This window comes from Pelodiscus sinensis, chromosome 12 (assembly GCF_049634645.1).
Source record: "Pelodiscus sinensis isolate JC-2024 chromosome 12, ASM4963464v1, whole genome shotgun sequence".
Classification (NCBI taxonomy): Eukaryota; Metazoa; Chordata; order Testudines; family Trionychidae; genus Pelodiscus; species Pelodiscus sinensis.
In genome coordinates this window covers 48739298-48758539 of record NC_134722.1, presented here as the reverse complement: position 1 = coordinate 48758539, position 19242 = coordinate 48739298, and the positions used below count along the sequence as shown (strand labels likewise).

General features: G+C 68.6%; 1 protein-coding gene across 3 annotated transcripts in view; it reads right to left on the bottom strand.

Annotated features, from left to right (window-relative positions):
* CARMIL2 (capping protein regulator and myosin 1 linker 2) overlaps positions 1-19242 on the bottom strand; it is a 79358-nt gene that overhangs the window by 1668 nt on the left and 58448 nt on the right. For 2 of the 3 annotated variants that reach the window (XM_075940614.1, XM_075940615.1), the window contains 8 exons: positions 12096-12199; positions 7271-7646; positions 4787-4888; positions 3464-3500; positions 2397-2465; positions 1794-2066; positions 991-1104; positions 90-194 (listed from right to left, as the gene is read on the bottom strand). In XM_075940614.1, the coding sequence (XP_075796729.1) occupies positions 90-194; positions 991-1104; positions 1794-2066; positions 2397-2465; positions 3464-3500; positions 4787-4888; positions 7271-7646; positions 12096-12199 (1180 nt within the window). The other variant, XM_075940616.1, reaches the window with a different exon arrangement.

The window sequence follows — 19242 nt, the reverse complement described above, 5'->3', positions numbered from 1 at the left end:
CCAGGCACAAGCCGGCAGGGTTGGGGCCAGGGCTCCGCGTAGGCGCATGTGCCACCCCGGGCCCGTGCCGTAGGGCGGCTCAGCCTTACCTGGGGGTGCCGCGGGGGCGCTGGGCGAGCTCCCTGCCGTGCCGTTCGGCTTGGGCTTCCGCTTCAGGACAGGCGAGCGCTGCAGGCGCAGGGGGAGGGTTACGCCTGCGGGGAACAGGGCAGCGTTACTGGCTGGGGGAGGCTCCAGTCGCCGTTGGCTCTGGCCCATGGGCAGGGCCTGTTGGGCTCAGGCGGGCAAGGCGTTGGAGCACCCTTGGCCCAGGGCACAGGCCGGGCAGCAGCGGGGCTCCAGCCTGCCGGGGGCAGAGGGCACTGCTCCTCTGTGGGAAACGGCCCCTTTGGCACCAGGGCAGGGGGGTCCAGTGGGAGCACGGGACTCAGCCATAGACGCGTAGGGAAGGGACCCGGGGGCGTCTGGTCCGGCTCCCTGCCCGCGGCAGGACCAAGCACCGTCTAGCCCATGCCTGGCAGGAGTCTGCCCAGCGAGCGCCAGGGCCGGCCATGCCACACGCCCCCAGGCCGGTGTTTGACCCCCTGGCAAGCAGGAAGCTTTTCCTCATGCCCAGCCTCAAGCCCCTTCTGCAGTTCCAGCCCCTTGCTCCCTGCCTGCCCTCAGCGGCCGCGGAGCCAGGTCCCGCCCTTTGCGCATGTGACAAGCTGCTCCGGCCCAGCCCGCTGCTTTGTCTCCCTGCGTGGGCCTGCCCCCGGCTTGCTGCGCTGCCCTCTCCTGCCTGGCCCCCGGGGGCCGAGCAGCCCTCCCCGACCGCGGCTCCCGGCGCAGGCAGGGGCGTGGCCGTTGCTGCTGGCCGCCCCGGGGCACTGGCAGGAGCTTCGTTACCCCCTGGCCAGAAGGGCTGCACCTGCCCCAGCGGGGCGGCAGGGAGGGGGGAGCAGCGGCCCCTGTGCCCCCCACCAGGGCGCGCCCCGCACGGCCACTCACTCTCCAGCGCGGCCGGGCAGCCCTGCTCCCGCAGCTGCTCCTCGTGGACGGACACGGCGCGCCGGCCGCCCCCGGCTTTCAGACGCGGCTTCGGCTTGGGCCCGGGCCCCAGCTCTGGGAGGCAGAGGAGACGCGTCAGACGCGGCTGCTCCTAGCGGCGAGGGCTGGGCCTCGCCCCACGGCAGGCGGCGCGGGGACGCCAGTCTGCTCCGGGCGCCGCGCTACACGCCTGGCTCCAGCGCCCAGTGTGCGCATGGACGGGGCCCGGGGGGCTGGCTGGGCTTGTGCAGGCGGGGGAGGCTCAGGCCACGGAATCGGGCACCGCGCCCCTCGCTCTCATTGAGCGCCTGGGCCAGGAGTCAGCGCCAGCGCCCCAGGGCATCCGCCGGTGGGGGCCAGACCCCCCAGATAGCACAGGCTCAGCCCACACCCGCTTCCCCCCGGCTCCCGTATTAGGAAGGCAGGATCGGGGAAGGCCCTGGGGGGAGGCTTAGGCATTTACCTGGGGGGGGGCCCTCAAGCCCCACCCACCCCAGGGATCAGCCAGCTGCCCCAAGGAGGGAGCAATGGGTGAAGACAGGCGACGCGGCACGCTGCCCCCTCCCCATGCCGCTGGAGGCAGGCCCCAGCGCACAGCCGGGGGGCCACTGGGAACCCAGCTCTGTGCCGCTCAGGGAGGGCATCCGGGAACCCCGTTCCCAGGCTCCAGCACCCCACGAGCTAGAACTCCGCAGCCCCTCAGCTGCCAGGGCAGGCTGGGTCCCGCTCCCCAGCCTGCCTCCGCCCGGCCAGCCGGCCCCTACCTGTCAGGAGCGCCTCCCCGCTGGGTCTCCTGGGGGCGGGCGTGCTCCTCCCCGGCCACGGCAGGCTGCTGCTCCAGGCCTCTGGCGCTGGCTGCTCCGGGGGGCCGCCCGGCTCTGCAGCGCTGAAGGCGCGCGGGGGGGACGAGTGGCCTCCCGCACGCTTGCCCTTGAGCTCCATGTTCAGCTGCTTCCCCAGGGCCTTCCAGGAGAGCCGCCCGTCGCCAGGCCCGCGGCTCGGCTCAGCGCCGGCCCGGCCGCTCCGCGCAGCCGCCTCTGCGTGGGAAAGCAAGGGAGAGACGTGGCCCCTCTCCCGGCGCAGCAGAGGGGGGCCGGGGCCGGCTGCTGCCCCACGACGCGGCCCGGGGCCCAGTCCGGCCCGCACACCCCCGGGCCTGGGGTCTTTGGGGGGGGTTCACGCCCGTAGCCTCGGGCTCTGCTGCAGGGGGGGGTCCAGGGCCTGGCTGGGTTTACGCGCCGTCGCTGCAGGGGCCGAGCGCCCCACCCGAGGTGGCGGGACGCGTCCTGCAAGGCTGGGCCCGGGGAAGAGGCGGATTCAGCCTCCTTGGCCCAGCCCGCGGGAGCCGAGGGGCGGGCGAGACCCACCTGTCGACATGGAGTGCGTGCGCGGCTTCCAGGCGAGGGGCGGGCTGGCCGAGCTGTCCACGATGTCGCCTGGGAACACACAGACCCGCTTTCATGGGCGACACCGGGCCCCTTCCCCTGGCAGCCAGGGCGCCTGTTCTCGCTGCAGGCCAGGCCGTCGCCCGGCTCCCTCCTGGGCTGGCACCCGTCCCTCAGGGCCTGGCTCACGCTCTGGGCTCGCTGCACAGCCGCTGGCTCTGCCCCACCAGTGCCATGGACCCCTGGGCGCAGGAGCCGGGGGCCTGCGCCGTGGCACCGCCACAAGCCACAGGCCCAGGGACAAGCAGCTGGCGGAGGGAAGAGCTTTGGGGCCTGCCACACACAGGCACCACTGGCAGCAAGACGCCCCTCGCGGGACCCTCCCTTCTGCCTTGCCCTGCGCCCTCCAACGGCCCGGCTACGAAAGGGGCCCTGCTGGAGGCGCAGGCACCAGGCCAGCAGGAGCTCGGCAGGGCCTGCCCAGTGGCTTTGGGCCACGGTGTACCTGCCCCCACGTGGCACATGGGGCCTTCCCACCGGTTCCGGTTCCCTAGGGAAAGCTGCGCCCAAGGCAGCGTTTGCCCACGGCCTGTCCACGGGCGCGGGAGCACAGCTCCACTGGGGACACCGAGGCGGGGGAGCTGGGCCCATTCCTGCTGCTGGCATGGGGGGCAGGAGCTGGCCCCCCGGCCGTTGGCCCGTTCTGCCCCACCTGGCCGCACGGCCCATGACCCTGGGCAGGGCCGACGTGGTGCTGGGCTCGCCAGGACGGCAGCGCTGGCATGCGCCATGCCCGCTGCAGGGAGACGGGGCAGCCGGGCGCTCGCCTGCCATTCGAGCTGACGGTCTGCACAGGCCCCAGGGCAGCGTCTCGGGGGGAAGGGGCCACTTGGGCCCCCCCAGCCCCGGTGCTGCAGACAGACGGGCCAGAGAGCCGCTCGGGCCACGCGGAGGCATGGCCGTTGGGGGCGGGGGGGGCATCATTCCCCGCCCCCCCCCTGGGCACGGCCCCGTGGCCCTGAGCAGCCCGGCCAGCGGGAGCCACTCACCGTCCGATCCGGCTTTCTTGATCTCTCCGTCCGTGTTCTGCAAAACAAACATGACGGGCAGCAGCTGATCCAGGGCACCGCGCCGGAGCCTGCTCGCTAGGGACGCCCCAGGGGACGGGCTGGCAGCTGGGGAAGGCGAGCCCATGCCCATGCCAGGGGTCCGGTCTCTGCCCAGCTCGGGGGCCCCGGGCAACGGCACGGCCCCCTCCCCGCAGGAGACCGACGTGCGGCTCCTGCCCTCGCGGGGCCCCTCGGGCCTGCCCCCGTCGGGGCTTTGGGATCGCCCGCTGGGGGCTGCGAAGTGGGCAGGACCCCCCCAGCGCAGAGCACGGCTGGGACTCGGGAAGCAGCGAGGGGCGCGCTGGGCTGGCTCTCGGGGGGGGGGCGGGGCCGCGGTGCGCCTGTTTCACGAAGGGAGCTCCGTTCCGGGGGGGCGGGGCCGCGGTGCGCCTGTTTCACGAAGGGAGCTCCGTTCCGGGGGGGGCGGGGGGGCGGGGCCGCGGTGCGCCTGTTTCACGAAGGGAGCTCCGTTCCGGGGGGGCGGGGGGGGGGGGCCACGGTGCGCCTGTTTCACGAAGGGAGCTCCGTTCCGGGGGGGGCGGGGGGCGGGGCCACGGTGCGCCTGTTTCACGAAGGGAGCTCCGTTCCGGGGGGGCGGGGGGGCGGGGCCGCGGTGCGCCTGTTTCACGAAGGGAGCTCTGTTCCGGGGGGGGCGGGGGGCGGGGCCACGGTGCGCCTGTTTCACGAAGGGAGCTCCGTTCCGGGGGGGCGGGGGGCGGGGCCACGGTGCGCCTGTTTCACGAAGGGAGCTCCGTTCCGGGGGGGCGGGGGGCCACGGTGCGCCTGTTTCACGAAGGGAGCTCCGTTCCGGGGGGGCGGGGCCACGGTGCGCCTGTTTCACGAAGGGAGCTCCGTTCCGGGGGGGGGCGGGGCCACGGTGCGCCTGTTTCACGAAGGGAGCTCCGTTCCGGGGGGGGCGGGGCCACGGTGCGCCTGTTTCACGAAGGGAGCTCCGTTCCGGGGGGGGCGGGGCCGCGGTGCGCCTGTTTCACGAAGGGAGCTCCGTTCCGGGGGGGGGCGGGGCCGCGGTGCGCCTGTTTCACGAAGGGAGCTCCGTTCCGGGGGGGGGCGGGGCCGCGGTGCGCCTGTTTCACGAAGGGAGCTCCGTTCCGGGGGGGCGGGGGGCGGGGCCGCGGTGCGCCTGTTTCACGAAGGGAGCTCCGTTCCGGGGAGGCGGGGGGCGGGGGCACAGGCAAGGCAGGTTGCCACGGGGGGAGCAGGAGCGGGGCAGAGACACTCGCGCCATGCACGTGGGGGGCTCACCTGCTGCTTCTGCCCCTCGGCGGGCGGGCCCCTGGCGACCCCGATGCGCTGCAGCATGACGTGGACGCGCTGCTCCAACGAGCTGGGGGCTGCCCCGTCGCCCTGCGAAAGGGCAAACCCTGCTTGGGGCCTGGCATCACAGCCCCCAGGGCCCATCCCCGTGGGCGCCCTGTGGGGGGAGGTGCCCTGGAGAGCCACAGGGGCCAGGCTGGGCAACGGCACCTTGTCAGGGCCCCCATGATGATGCCGCCCTGGCTCTGCCCCCCCCAGGCCTCGACCAGCCCCCCCCACATCTCTCCCGGCTCACCACCCACCTCTGCCCCCCCACGCCTCGACTAGCCCCCCCCACGCCTCTCCCGGATCACCACCCACCTCTGCCCCCCCACGCCTCGGCCAGCCCCCCCCCCCACGCCTCTCCCGGCTCACCACCCACCTCTGCCCCCCACGCCTCGGCCAGCCCCCCCCCCCACGCCTCTCCCGGCTCACCACCCACCTCTGCCCCCCCACGCCTCGGCCAGCCCCCCCCCCCACGCCTCTCCCGGCTCACCACCCACCTCTGCCCCCCCACGCCTCGGCCAGCCCCCCCCCCCACGCCTCTCCCGGCTCACCACCCACCTCTGCCCCCCCACGCCTCGACTAGCCCCCCCCACGCCTCTCCCGGATCACCACCCACCTCTGCCCCCCACACCTCGACCAGCCCCCCCCACGCCTCTCCCGGCTCACCACCCACCTCTGCCCCCCACGCCTCGACCAGCCCCCCCCACATCTCTCCCGGCTCACCACCCACCTCTGCCCCCCACGCCTCGGCCAGCCCCCCCCACGCCTCTCCCGGCTCACCACCCACCTCTGCCCCCCACGCCTCGACCAGCCCCCCCCACGCCTCTCCCGGCTCACCACCCACCTCTGCCCCCCACGCCTCTCCCGGCTCACCACCCACCTCTGCCCCCCACGCCTCGACCAGCCCCCCCCACGCCTCTCCCGGCTCACCACCCACCTCTGCCCCCCACGCCTCGACCAGCCCCCCCCCACGCCTCTCCCGGCTCACCACCCACCTCTGCCCCCCACGCCTCGGCCAGCCCCCCCCACATCTCTCCCGGCTCACCACCCACCTCTGCCCCCCCACGCCTCGACCAGCCCCCCCCACGCCTCTCCCGGCTCACCACCCACCTCTGCCCCCCACGCCTCGGCCAGCCCCCCCCACATCTCTCCCGGCTCACCACCCACCTCTGCCCCCCCACGCCTCGGCCAGCCCCCCCCACACCTCTCCCGGCTCACCACCCACCTCTGCCCCCCCACGCCTCGGCCAGCCCCCCCCCACGCCTCTCCCGGCTCACCACCCACCTCTGCCCCCCACGCCTCGGCCAGCCCCCCCCACGCCTCTCCTGGCTCACCACCCACCTCTGCCCCCCACGCCTCGGCCAGCCCCCCCCACATCTCTCCCGGCTCACCACCCACCTCTGCCCCCCCACGCCTCTCCCGGCTCACCACCCACCTCTGCCCCCCACGCCTCGGCCAGCCCCCCCCACACCTCTCCCGGCTCACCACCCACCTCTGCCCCCCACGCCTCGGCCAGCCCCCCCCACGCCTCTCCCGGCTCACCACCCACCTCTGCCCCCCACGCCTCGGCCAGCCCCCCCCACATCTCTCCCGGCTCACCACCCACCTCTGCCCCCCCACGCCTCGACCAGCCCCCCCCACGCCTCTCCCGGCTCACCACCCACCTCTGCCCCCCACGCCTCGGCCAGCCCCCCCCACATCTCTCCCGGCTCACCACCCACCTCTGCCCCCCACGCCTCGACCAGCCCCCCCCACGCCTCTCCCGGCTCACCACCCACCTCTGCCCCCCACGCCTCGGCCAGCCCCCCCCCACGCCTTTCCCGGCTCACCACCCACCTCTGCCCCCCACGCCTCGGCCAGCCCCCCCCACGCCTCTCCCGGCTCACCACCCACGTGTGCCCCCCACGCCTCGGCCAGCCCCCCCCCACATCTCTCCCGGCTCACCACCCACCTCTGCCCCCCCACGCCTCGGCCAGCCCCCCCCCACGCCTCTCCCGGCTCACCACCCACCTCTGCCCCCCCACGCCTCGGCCAGCCCCCCCCACACCTCTCCCGGCTCACCACCCACCTCTGCCCCCCACGCCTCGGCCAGCCCCCCCACACCTCTCCCGACTCACCACCCACCTCTGCCCCACACGCCTCGGCCAGCCCCCCCCATGCCTCTCCCGGCTCACCACCCACCTCTGCCCCCCACGCCTCGTCCGGCCCCCCCCCCCACGCCTCTCCCGGCTCACCACCCACCTCTGCCCCACGTGCCTCTCCCACCCCGCCCCCCATCTCTGCCCCAGGAACCCTCCTCCCCGTCAAAGCCAGGCCCCTTTCTGGCAGTCCGCACCCTACAGCTGGCCGTGTGGGGGCAGGAACAAGACCCCCCACTGCCTGGGGCACGTGCCGAGCCAGCTGTGCGGCGAGGGGTGGGGTCGTTACCGTCTCGTGCTTCGCTCCCAGGGCCTCGGCGTCCTCCCCCGGCAGGAGTATCAGCGACTGGGACTTGCCCTCCCTTGAGTACTTGGGCCTGGGCCGGGGGGCAGCCTCGGGGCTCCGGCCCGGCCCCCCGCTGGCCCCGGGCCCCACGAGCAGGCCGCCCTCGTCGGGCTCCCCCGCCGATCTGTGGGGCTGGGGCCCGTCGCCGCGCAGGGACTTCCGGCCCTTGGCTGCCACGGGGCTGCCCCCTGGCTCCTTCTCGCCCCTGCAGCCCCGGCCGGACCTCGGCTTCTTGAACGCGAAGAACGTTCCTATTTTCTTCTTGAAGGCGCGGGCGGCGGAGGGCGCGGGGCCCGGAGAGCCTCCCCGGGGCGCCGAGCTGGAGCGAGAGCAGGAGGCAGCAAACAGTCAGCCCAGGCGTGAACCCCCAGCCCCCCCCCCCGGTGCCCTTGGCTCCCAGGCCCCAGCCCCGAGGGACGGCGGGAAGGAGGCATCGCCCCAGTAGAGCGGATGCTCCACCCGGGAAAGGCAGCCGGCTCAGCGGCTGGTCTCGAGTCCCCGGCCATGGGGCCTGCCCCCCCAGCTCTGCCAGGGGCCAAGCCAGACCAGGCCATGGGGCCTGCCCCCCCCAGCTCTGCCAGGGGCCGACTCAGACCAGGCCATGGGGCCTGCCCCCCCCAGCTCTGCCAGGGGCCGACTCAGACCAGGCCATGGGGCCTGCCCCCCCCAGCTCTGCCAGGGGCCAAGCCAGACCAGGACATGGGGCCTGCCCCCCCCAGCTCTGCCAGGGGCCAAGCCAGACCAGGCCATGGGGCCTGCCCCCCCCAGCTCTGCCAGGGGCCGACTCAGACCAGGCCATGGGGCCTGCCCCCCCAGCTCTGCCAGGGGCCAAGCCAGACCAGGCCATGGGGCCTGCCCCCCCAGCTCTGCCAGGGGCCAAGCCAGACCAGGCCATGGGGCCTGCCCCCCCCAGCTCTGCCAGGGGCCGACCCAGACCAGGCCATGGGGCCTGCCCCCCCAGCTCTGCCAGGGGCCAAGCCAGACCAGGCCATGGGGCCTGCCCCCCCCAGCTCTGCCAGGGGCCAAGCCAGACCAGGCCATGGGGCCTGCCCCCCCCCACCTCTGCCAGGGGCCGACCCAGACCAGGCCATGGGGCCTGCCCCCCCAGCTCTGCCAGGGGCCAAGCCAGACCAGGCCATGGGGCCTGCCCCCCCAGCTCTGCCAGGGGCCAAGCCAGACCAGGCCATGGGGCCTGCCCCCCCCAGCTCTGCCAGGGGCCGACCCAGACCAGGCCATGGGGCCTGCCCCCCCCAGCTCTGCCAGGGGCCAAGCCAGACCAGGCCATGGGGCCTGCCCCCCCCCAGCTCTGCCAGGGGCCAAGCCAGACCAGGCCATGGGGCCTGCCCCCCCAGCTCTGCCAGGGGCCAAGCCAGACCAGGCCATGGGGCCTGCCCCCCCCAGCTCTGCCAGGGGCCAAGCCAGACCAGGCCATGGGGCCTGCCCCCCCCAGCTCTGCCAGGGGCCAAGCCAGACCAGGCCATGGGGCCTGCCCCCGCCAGCTCTGCCAGGGGCCAAGCCAGACCAGGCCATGGGGCCTGCCCCCCCAGCTCTGCCAGGGGCCGACCCAGACCAGGCCATGGGGCCTGCCCCCCCCCAGCTCTGCCAGGGGCCGACCCAGACCAGGCCATGGGGCCTGCCCCCCCCAGCTCTGCCAGGGGCCAAGCCAGACCAGGCCATGGGGCCTGCCCCCCCCAGCTCTGCCAGGGGCCAAGCCAGACCAGGCCATGGGGCCTGCCCCCCCAGCTCTGCCAGGGGCCAAGCCAGACCAGGCCATGGGGCCTGCCCCCCCAGCTCTGCCAGGGGCCGACCCAGACCAGGCCATGGGGCCTGCCCCCCCCAGCTCTGCCAGGGGCCAAGCCAGACCAGGCCATGGGGCCTGCCCCCCCAGCTCTGCCAGGGGCCAAGCCAGACCAGGCCATGGGGCCTGCCCCCCCCAGCTCTGCCAGGGGCCGACCCAGACCAGGCCATGGGGCCTGCCCCCCCCAGCTCTGCCAGGGGCCAAGCCAGACCAGGCCATGGGGCCTGCCCCCCCCAGCTCTGCCAGGGGCCGACCCAGACCAGGCCATGGGGCCTGCCCCCCCCAGCTCTGCCAGGGGCCGACCCAGACCAGGCCATGGGGCCTGCCCCCCCCAGCTCTGCCAGGGGCCGACCCAGACCAGGCCATGGGGCTCTCTGCAGGCTGGGTGGGGTCGCCCCTGGGCCTCACGCTCATTCCTTCCCCAGCGCCCAGACAGGCCGGCCCTAACAGCTCCTTCCCGGCGGCCCAAGGCAGGGCTCAGCGGCCCTGAGCCTGCCTTCCCCCGGCCTCCCGCGAGGTTCACCTCCTCCCAGGTGCCCGCTGCCAGGCCCAGGGACAGCTGTCAATCCGGGCTGTGCCAGGGAGCTGCTGAACCCGGAGCTGTAACTGCCTGCAGCAGCCCGGGGGGGTCCAAGCTGCCCCAGCGCCAGCCCCAACCTCCGGTCTCAGTGGCACCGGCACACCGCCCGGCGGGCTCTCCTGGGCCGTGGCTTCCCAGGGCCTCACGGTCTGCGAGAGAGCACCCGGCCCCTTCACATTCCCTCCACTCCGGGCACCTTCCACCCAGGCACACTGAGCTCCTCACGAGCTTCTTCCCAAGGGCTGGGAAGGCTTCCGGGCAGCCAGGCTGTGCCAGGCCCTCTGGCTCATGCATGGCAGGTGTCACCTTACTGGATTTTGAGGGGAGCAGCCCGGTCACTGCTGCACCCCTGGGGGGGGGGTTGCCCCAAAAATTGATACAAAGGGGCCATGGGAGGTGTCAAATGAAAGCTTCCTTCTACTGGTTCTGTATATGCTCTTCGTATACTTGTATAGTATCTGGGGGGGTCTACACTAGCCCCCCAGTTCGAACTAGGGAGGCTAATGTAGGCATTCCAACTTGCAAATGAAGCCTGGGCTTTAAATATCCCGCACTTCATTTGCATGTTCCCAGGTGGGCGCCATTTTTAAATCCCCTAAGTCCGAACTGACTGCCCGCGGCTCCACGCGGCTCCACGCGGCAGTCACACGTTAACCTGAACTAAATCCTCAGCTCAGATTTACGGTTGCTCCTCATTGCAGGAGGAGTAACAGTTTGGATTAACGTCTGACTGCCGCGTGGAGCCGCGTGGAGCCGCGGGCAGTCAGTTCGAACTAGGGGGATTTAAAAATGGCGCCCACCCGGGAACATGCAAATGAAGTGCAGGATATTTAAATCCTAGTCTTCATTTGCAAGTTTGAATGCCTACATTAGCCACCCTAGTTCGAACTAGAGGGCCAGTGTAGACATGCCCTGGGGGTGGAATTAGGAATGTGTATTCTGTGTCAATACTGGAAACTTCTCTGTTTGTGGCCAAGCAATAGACAAGGAATGTTTGCCCATGGCCATGCTAATGAGCGAAGCTCCAGGGAACAATGGGCCTCTGAAGGCCAAAGACACCCCTGGCCACTGGCCACGTGACTCCCTCCAGCTTGGAAGAAGCCAGGAGGGGGGATAAATGCACCATGTGGCCAACTCCATCTGGGTGCTCAGCTCAGCTCTTCATCCCAGAGGCAGCCGTGCAGGGATCAACGAGCCGGGAAGACCTGTGGACCCATCCTGACGTAGGATGTGCAACAAGGACTTTTAAACCAGCAGCTGTAACATCTCTGCTAGAGCCTGCATCGAGGACTGGGAGATTCGGTGCATGTAACGTACTATCCTTTAGCAACCTCACTCTCAGGCTTTTCTTTCTTGTGGTAATAAACCTTTAGTTGTTAGATGCTAAAGGATTGGCCCAGCGTGATTTGTGGGTAAGGTCCAGAGGGTAAATTGACCGGGGATCTGTGGCTGGTTTCTTGGGACCAGACAGAACCCGTTTGGGGAAGGTGGGATTGGTTCTAAGACCCCTCCCCTGTGTTAGGCCTGGGGCTGTTTGGGGCACGGGGGAGCTGGGGTGTCAGGGGTTTTGCTCGTGAGGCTTCTGGCTGGCCAGGCAGGCAGCTGAAGCGCTCGGTGCGACTGGTGTGTGGCCTGTTTGGGGAGGTCTCCAGTCTGGGGCTATAGAGAGCCCGGAGTCTGAGCAATTCGCCCTGAGCGGACACCCTCAGCGGTGCCCAGACCCAGCTCGGTCCGTCCCACAGGGTCGTGCATGGTCCGTGCTCCCTGGCCCGTGCTCTCTGGCCTGTGCGTGGCTTTGCCAGGCTCAGGGGATGACTGGCTCCAGTACCACGGCCAGCTCCCGTGCGGCAGGCATGCGAGGAGGATGCACGAGATGGGGGGCAGGTCTCTGGGGAGAGCGAGGGGAGACCAGATCTCTCTTGCCGGCGGGGTGGAAAGCCCGAGTGCCCAGATCACACAGCTTGGCCCAAGAGGAGGGCGGTGAGGCCGGCCCGCAGGCTGTTTAGGGAGGGGCTGCTGAGCAAGGCCTAGGGAGGACACAGAGGAAACCGGGCTCCCTGCGATTCCCCGGTGCCGGGGGCTGCGGTTTGTTTGCCAGATGCTTGAGCTGAGCCCAGGGCAGGCCAGGACGCCTGGTGTGCAGGGTCTGCCCTGGCGATGCTCCCAGGCAGTCTCAGCCCAGACTCCGCGCCCGGCTGTAGCTGTGGCGTGGATGCCGGGACGTGCCGAGTACGGGCGGAGAACCTGTGTGTGGCAGTGGAGGGGCTTGCCCTGTCCAAGAGCGCCCAGCGGGCAGGGCGTGTCTTGCCCGAGAGCTGGCCCCCAGCGGGCACAGCCTGAGGGCAGGAGACAAGGCCTGGCACCCCCGCGCGGCCCCTGCCCCGACTTACGGCAGCGCCTCCTGGACCAGCTTCCTGGAGAAGAACTCCTCCAGCCCCTCGTCCACGCGGGAAATGCTCCTGTCCTCGTCGTTCTCCGGCGGCGCCGGCTGGGCCTGCGGGCAAGCGCCACAGTCAGAGGGGCGGGGCTCCTCAGCACCGCGCAGCAGGAGAGGCGGGGGCTGCCGCTCCGGGGGAAGGGCAGGATCGCTCCCCACCGCGCAGAAACGGCCTGCGAGCCACGCGAGTAACGCTGCCCGGCTCCATCTGGCACCTGCCACCAGCACGTCCGCCCCTGCCACAGGCGGGCAGCATTAGCCCTGCTCACAGGGGGAAACCGAGGCACAGAGCCACACCCAGCATCTCACCCTGCGCCCCAGAGCCGCACTCCATCCCCTAGCTCAGCGCGGCTTGGCCAGGGCACGTGACCCCCGGGGCGCTTCCGGGGAATCGCAACTCAGCCGGACACTTGCCTCCTTTGGCAAGAGGAGACACGAACAGCACTAGCGAAGTCAGTACATGGGAACGTCAGCCAGGCAGCGGCTTGGTCACACTGCTGTGTGTGTGACACACGGGAACATCAGCCAGGCAGCAGCTTGGTCACACTGCTGTGTGTGTGTGACACACGGGAACATCAGCCAGGCAGCGGCTTGGTCACACTGCTGTGTGTGTGACACACGGGAACATCAGCCAGGCAGCAGCTTGGTTACACTGCTGTGTGTGTGTGACACACGGGAACATCAGCCAGACAGCGGCTTGGTTACACTGCTGTGTGTGTGACACACGGGAACGTCAGCCAGACAGCGGCTTGGTCACACTGCTGTGTGTGTGTGACACACGGGAACATCAGCCAGACAGCGGCTTGGTTACACTGCTGTGTGTGTGACACACGGGAACGTCAGCCAGACAGCGGCTTGGTTACACTGCTGTGTGTGTGTGACACACGGGAACGTCAGCCAGACAGCGGCTTGGTTACACTGCTGTGTGTGCGACACACGGGAACGTCAGCCAGACAGCGGCTTGGTTACACTGCTGTGTGTGCGACACATGGAAATGTCAGCCAGACAGCGGCTTGGTTACACTGCTGTGTGTGTGTGACACACGGGAACGTCAGCCAGACAGCGGCTTGGTTACACTGCTGTGTGTGTGACACACGGGAACGTCAGCCAGACAGCGGCTTGGTTACACTGCTGTGTGTGCGACACATGGAAATGTCAGCCAGACAGCGGCTTGGTTACACTGCTGTGTGTGCGACACATGGAAATGTCAGCCAGACAGCGGCTTGGTTACACTGCTGTGTGTGTGTGACACACGGGAACGTCAGCCAGACAGCGGCTTGGTTACACTGCTGTGTGTGTGACACACGGGAACATCAGCCAGACAGCGGCTTGGTTACACTGCTGTGTGTGTGACACATGGAAATGTCAGCCAGACAGCGGCTTGGTTACACTGCTGTGTGTGCGACACATGGAAATGTCAGCCAGACAGCGGCTTGGTTACACTGCTGTGTGTGTGTGACACACGGAAATGTCAGCCAGACAGCGGCTTGGTTACACTGCTGTGTGTGTGTGACACACGGAAATGTCAGCCAGACAGCGGCTTGGTTACACTGCTGTGTGTGCGACACGCGGAAATGTCAGCCAGACAGCGGCTTGGTTACACTGCTGTGTGTGTGCAACACATGGAAATGTCAGCCAGACAGCGGCTTGGTTACACTGCTGTGTGTGCGACACATGGAAATGTCAGCCAGACAGCGGCTTGGTTACACTGCTGTGTGTGTGTGACACACGGAAATGTCAGCCAGACAGCGGCTTGGTTACACTGCTGTGTGTGCAACACGCGGAAATGTCAGCCAGACAGCGGCTTGGTTACACTGCTGTGTGTGTGTGACACACGGAAATGTCAGCCAGACAGCGGCTTGGTTACACTGCTGTGTGTGTGTGACACACGGAAATGTCAGCCAGACAGCGGCTTGGTTACACTGCTGTGTGTGCGTGACACACGGAAATGTCAGCCAGACAGCGGCTTGGTTACACTGCTGTGTGTGCGTGACACACGGAAATGTCAGCCAGACAGCGGCTTGGTTACACTGCTGTGTGTGTGTGACACACGGAAATGTCAGCCAGACAGCGGCTTGGTTACACTGCTGTGTGTGTGTGACACACGGAAATGTCAGCCAGACAGCGGCTTGGTTACACTGCTGTGTGTGCGACACGCGGAAATGTCAGCCAGACAGCGGCTTGGTTACACTGCTGTGTGTGTGCAACACATGGAAATGTCAGCCAGACAGCGGCTTGGTTACACTGCTGTGTGTGCGACACATGGAAATGTCAGCCAGACAGCGGCTTGGTTACACTGCTGTGTGTGTGTGACACACGGAAATGTCAGCCAGACAGCGGCTTGGTTACACTGCTGTGTGTGCGACACGCGGAAATGTCAGCCAGACAGCGGCTTGGTTACACTGCTGTGTGTGTGTGACACACGGAAATGTCAGCCAGACAGCGGCTTGGTTACACTGCTGTGTGTGTGTGACACACGGAAATGTCAGCCAGACAGCGGCTTGGTTACACTGCTGTGTGTGTGTGACACACGGAAATGTCAGCCAGACAGCGGCTTGGTTACACTGCTGTGTGTGTGTGACACACGGAAATGTCAGCCAGACAGCGGCTTGGTTACACTGCTGTGTGTGTGCAACACACGGAAATGTCGGCACCAGTGTGTTGCTGTGTAGCGGGGTGCTGAGGGTGGGCCCGATCTCAGCACCAGGGGCAGGAGGCGCAGCAGCTGCTGTTCTGGCCCCAGGACTGCTCCCACCCCAAACCCATGTTGAGGGTGTGAGCCCTGCCACCGTAGAGTCGGGGAGCTGCAGTCTGCCCACATCAAGGCCTGGGGGTCTCTCCCGGGGGGGTTGGGGAGCACTGCAGGCTCCGCATGCGCTGGGGTCAGAACCCCCTGCTTTGAAAAGGAAGCCAGCCAACAGCCAGTTAGCAGAAATCAACAGCCAATGGCCAGTTAGAAGAAATCAATGACCAACGGTCAGTTAGAAGAAAACAACGGCCAATGATCAGTAAGCAGATATCAACGGACAGTTAGTAGAAATCAACAGCCAACAGCAAGTTAGAAGAAGCCAACAATGGCCAATGGCTAGGTAGCCGAAATGAATGGTCAGTTAGCAGAAATCAACGGCCATCGGCCAGATAGCAGAAATCAATGGCCAGTTAGCAACAATCAACGGCCAACGGTCAGTAAGCATAAATCAACGCACAACAGCAAGTCAGCAGAAACCAACGGCCCTTGGCCAGTTCACAGAAATGAATGGCCAACGGTCAGTTAGTAGAAATCAATGGCCAACAACAAGTCAGCAGAAACCAACGGCCCATGGCCAGTTAGCAGAAATGGTCACTTAGCAGAAATCAACAGCCGTCGGCCAGTTAACAAAAATCAACGAACAACGGTCAGTTAGCAGAAAGGGCAGAGCCAGGGGGCCCAGTGCACTCCAGGTGGTGTGGAGGGCTGGGGTGGGTTAGGTACAGCTGCTCCGGGAGGCGCTGAGGGCTGGGGGGTACGGCCGTGCCGGGTGGCGCTGAGGGATGGGGGGTATGGCTGTGTTGGGTGGCGCTGAGGGCTGGGGGGTACGGCCGTGCCAGGTGGCGCTGAGGGCTGGGGGGTACGGCCGTGCCGGGCGGCGCTGAGGGCTGGGGGGTACGGCCGTGCCGGGCGGCGCTGAGGGCTGGGGGGTACGGCCGTGCCGGGCGGCGCTGAGGGCTGGGGGGTACGGCCGTGCCGGGTGGCGCTGAGGGCTGGGGGGTACGGCCGTGCCGGGCGGCGCTGAGGGCTGGGGGGTACGGCCGTGCCGGGCGGCGCTGAGGGCTGGGGGGTACGGCCGTGTTGGGCGGCGCTGAGGGCTGGGGGGTACGGCCGTGCCGGGCGGCACTGAGGGCTGGGGATACGGCCGTGCCGGGTGGCGCTGAGGGCTGGGGGGTATGGCCGTACCGGGTGGCGCTGAGGGCTGGGGGGTACGGCCATGCCGGGTGGCGCTGGGGGGGTATGGCCGTGCCGGGTGGCGCTGAGGACTGGGGGTACGGTGCTGAGGGATGAGGGGTACGGCCATGCCGGGTGGCGCTGGGGGGGTATGGCCGTGCCGGGTGGCGCTGAGGACTGAGGGGTATGGCCAAGCCGGGTGGCGCTGAGGACTGGGGGGTATGGCCGTGCCGGGCGGCGCTGAGGACTGGGGGGTACGGCCGTGTTGGGTGGCGCTGAGGGCTGGGGGTACGGTGCTGAGGGATGGGGGGTACGGCCATGCCGGGTGGCGCTGAGGGGTATGGCCGTGCCGGGTGGCGCTGAGGGCTGGGGGGTATGGCCAAGCCGGGTGGCGCTGGGGGGGGAGTGGCGCTGTGCCGTGGGGAGGGGCTGTCTGCTCTGTACCCGGGTCCCCCTGCGCTGGGCTGTGATTCCCACTGACTCACCACATGTGGATCGGTTCAGACCCCTGGGCCCAGCCTGAGCAGTTAAGGCTCTTCCCAGAGGAGAGACAAAGGGGGGGGGGGGGGGGGAGACGGACACCTGGCTGGGGGCAGGGCCTGGGGCCAGGCAGTCGCTGGCTGGGAAACCTGAAGGGAACAGACTAATCTGGGTACTGAGGGTTGGGGGCGCTGGACCCTACCCCCAGGGGGCTGAGGCATCCTGGGCCTGACTCCTGTAGCCACGTCATGTCTGTGCTGGGCTGTGTCCTGGAGGAGCAGTAACCCCCCGTTCTCCTGGCTGGCGGGGTCTGTTCTGGCTGCTCCGGGGGTGCAGGATCGAGGGGGACCCTGACACACAGTTACAGGCGCGCTCCAGGTGTCGCTGAGGGCGGGGGGGGATGGGGTACTCTGAGTATCACTGAGGGGGTACAGTGCGCTCCAGGTGTCGCTGAGGGCGGGGGGGATGGGGTACTCTGAGTATCACTGAGGGGGTACAGTGCGCTCCAGGTGTCGCTGAGGGCGGGGGGGGATGGGGTACTCTGAGTATCACTGAGGGGGTACAGTGCGCTCCAGGTGTCGCTGAGGGCGGGGGGGATGGGGTACTCTGAGTATCACTGAGGGGGTACAGTGCGCTCCAGGTGTCGCTGAGGGCGGGGGGGGATGGGGTACTCTGAGTATCACTGAGGGGGTACAGTGCGCTCCAGGTGTCGCTGAGGGCGGGGGGGGATGGGGTACTCTGAGTATCACTGAGGGGGTACAGTGCGCTCCAGGTGTCGCTGAGGGCGGGGGGGGATGGGGTACTCTGAGTATCACTGAGGGGGTACAGTGCGCTCCAGGTGTCGCTGAGGGCGGGAGGGGATGGGGTACTCTGAGTATCACTGAGGGGGTACAGTGCGCTCCAGGTGTCGCTGAGGGCGGGGGGGGATGGGGTACTCTGAGTATCACTGAGGGGGTACAGTGCGCTCCAGGTGTCGCTGAGGGCGGGGGGGGATGGGGTACTCTGAGTATCACTGAGGGGGTACAGTGCGCTCCAGGTGTCGCTGAGGGCGGGGGGGATGGGGTACTCTGAGTATCACTGAGGGGGTACAGTGCGCTCCAGGTGTCGCTGAGGGCGGGGGGGGATGGGGTACTCTGAGTATCACTGAGGGGGTACAGTGCGCTCCAGGTGTCGCTGAGGGCGGGGGGGGATGGGGTACTCTGAGTATCACTGAGGGGGTACAGTGCGCTCCAGGTGTCGCTGAGGGCGGGGGGGGATGGGGTACTCTGAGTATCACTGAGGGGGTACAGTGCGCTCCAGGTGTCGCTGAGGGCGGGGGGGGATGGGGTACTCTGAGTATCACTGAGGGGGTACAGTGCGCTCCAGGTGTCGCTGAGGGCGGGGGGGGATGGGGTACTCTGAGTATCACTGAGGGGGTACAGTGCGCTCCAGGTGTCGCTGAGGGCGGGGGGGATGGGGTACTCTGAGTATCACTGAGGGGGTACAGTGCGCTCCAGGTGTCGCTGAGGGCGGGGGGGGATGGGGTACTCTGAGTATCACTGAGGGGGTACAGTGCGCTCCAGGTGTCGCTGAGGGCGGGGGGGGATGGGGTACTCTGAGTATCACTGAGGGGGTACAGTGCGCTCCAGGTGTCGCTGAGGGCGGGGGGGGATGGGGTACTCTGAGTATCACTGAGGGGGTACAGTGCGCTCCAGGTGTCGCTGAGGGCGGGAGGGGATGGGGTACTCTGAGTATCACTGAGGGGGTACAGTGCGCTCCAGGTGTCGCTGAGGGCGGGGGGGGATGGGGTACTCTGAGTATCACTGAGGGGGTACAGTGCGCTCCAGGTGTCGCTGAGGGCGGGGGGGGATGGGGTACTCTGAGTATCACTGAGGGGGTACAGTGCGCTCCAGGTGTCGCTGAGGGCGGGGGGGATGGGGTACTCTGAGTATCACTGAGGGGGTACAGTGCGCTCCAGGTGTCGCTGAGGGCGGGGGGGGATGGGGTACTCTGAGTATCACTGAGGGGGTACAGTGCGCTCCAGGTGTCGCTGAGGGCGGGGGGGGATGGGGTACTCTGAGTATCACTGAGGGGGTACAGTGCGCTCCAGGTGTCGCTGAGGGCGGGGGGGGATGGGGTACTCTGAGTATCACTGAGGGGGTACAGTGCGCTCCAGGTGTCGCTGAGGGCGGGGGGGGATGGGGTACTCTGAGTATCACTGAGGGGGTACAGTGCGCTCCAGGTGTCGCTGAGGGCGGGGGGGGATGGGGTACTCTGAGTATCACTGAGGGGGTACAGTGCGCTCCAGGTGTCGCTGAGGGCGGGGGGGGATGGGGTACTCTGAGTATCACTGAGGGGGTACAGTGCGCTCCAGGTGTCGCTGAGGGCGGGGGGGGATGGGGTACTCTGAGTATCACTGAGGGGGTACAGTGCGCTCCAGGTGTCGCTGAGGGCGGGGGGGGATGGGGTACTCTGAGTATCACTGAGGGGGTACAGTGCGCTCCAGGTGTCGCTGAGGGCGGGGGGGGATGGGGTACTCTGAGTATCACTGAGGGGGTACAGTGCGCTCCAGGTGTCGCTGAGGGCGGGGGGGGGATGGGGTACTCTGAGTATCACTGAGGGGGTACAGTGCGCTCCAGGTGTCGCTGAGGGCGGGGGGGGGATGGGGTACTCTGAGTATCACTGAGGGGGTACAGTGCGCTCCAGGTGTCGCTGAGGG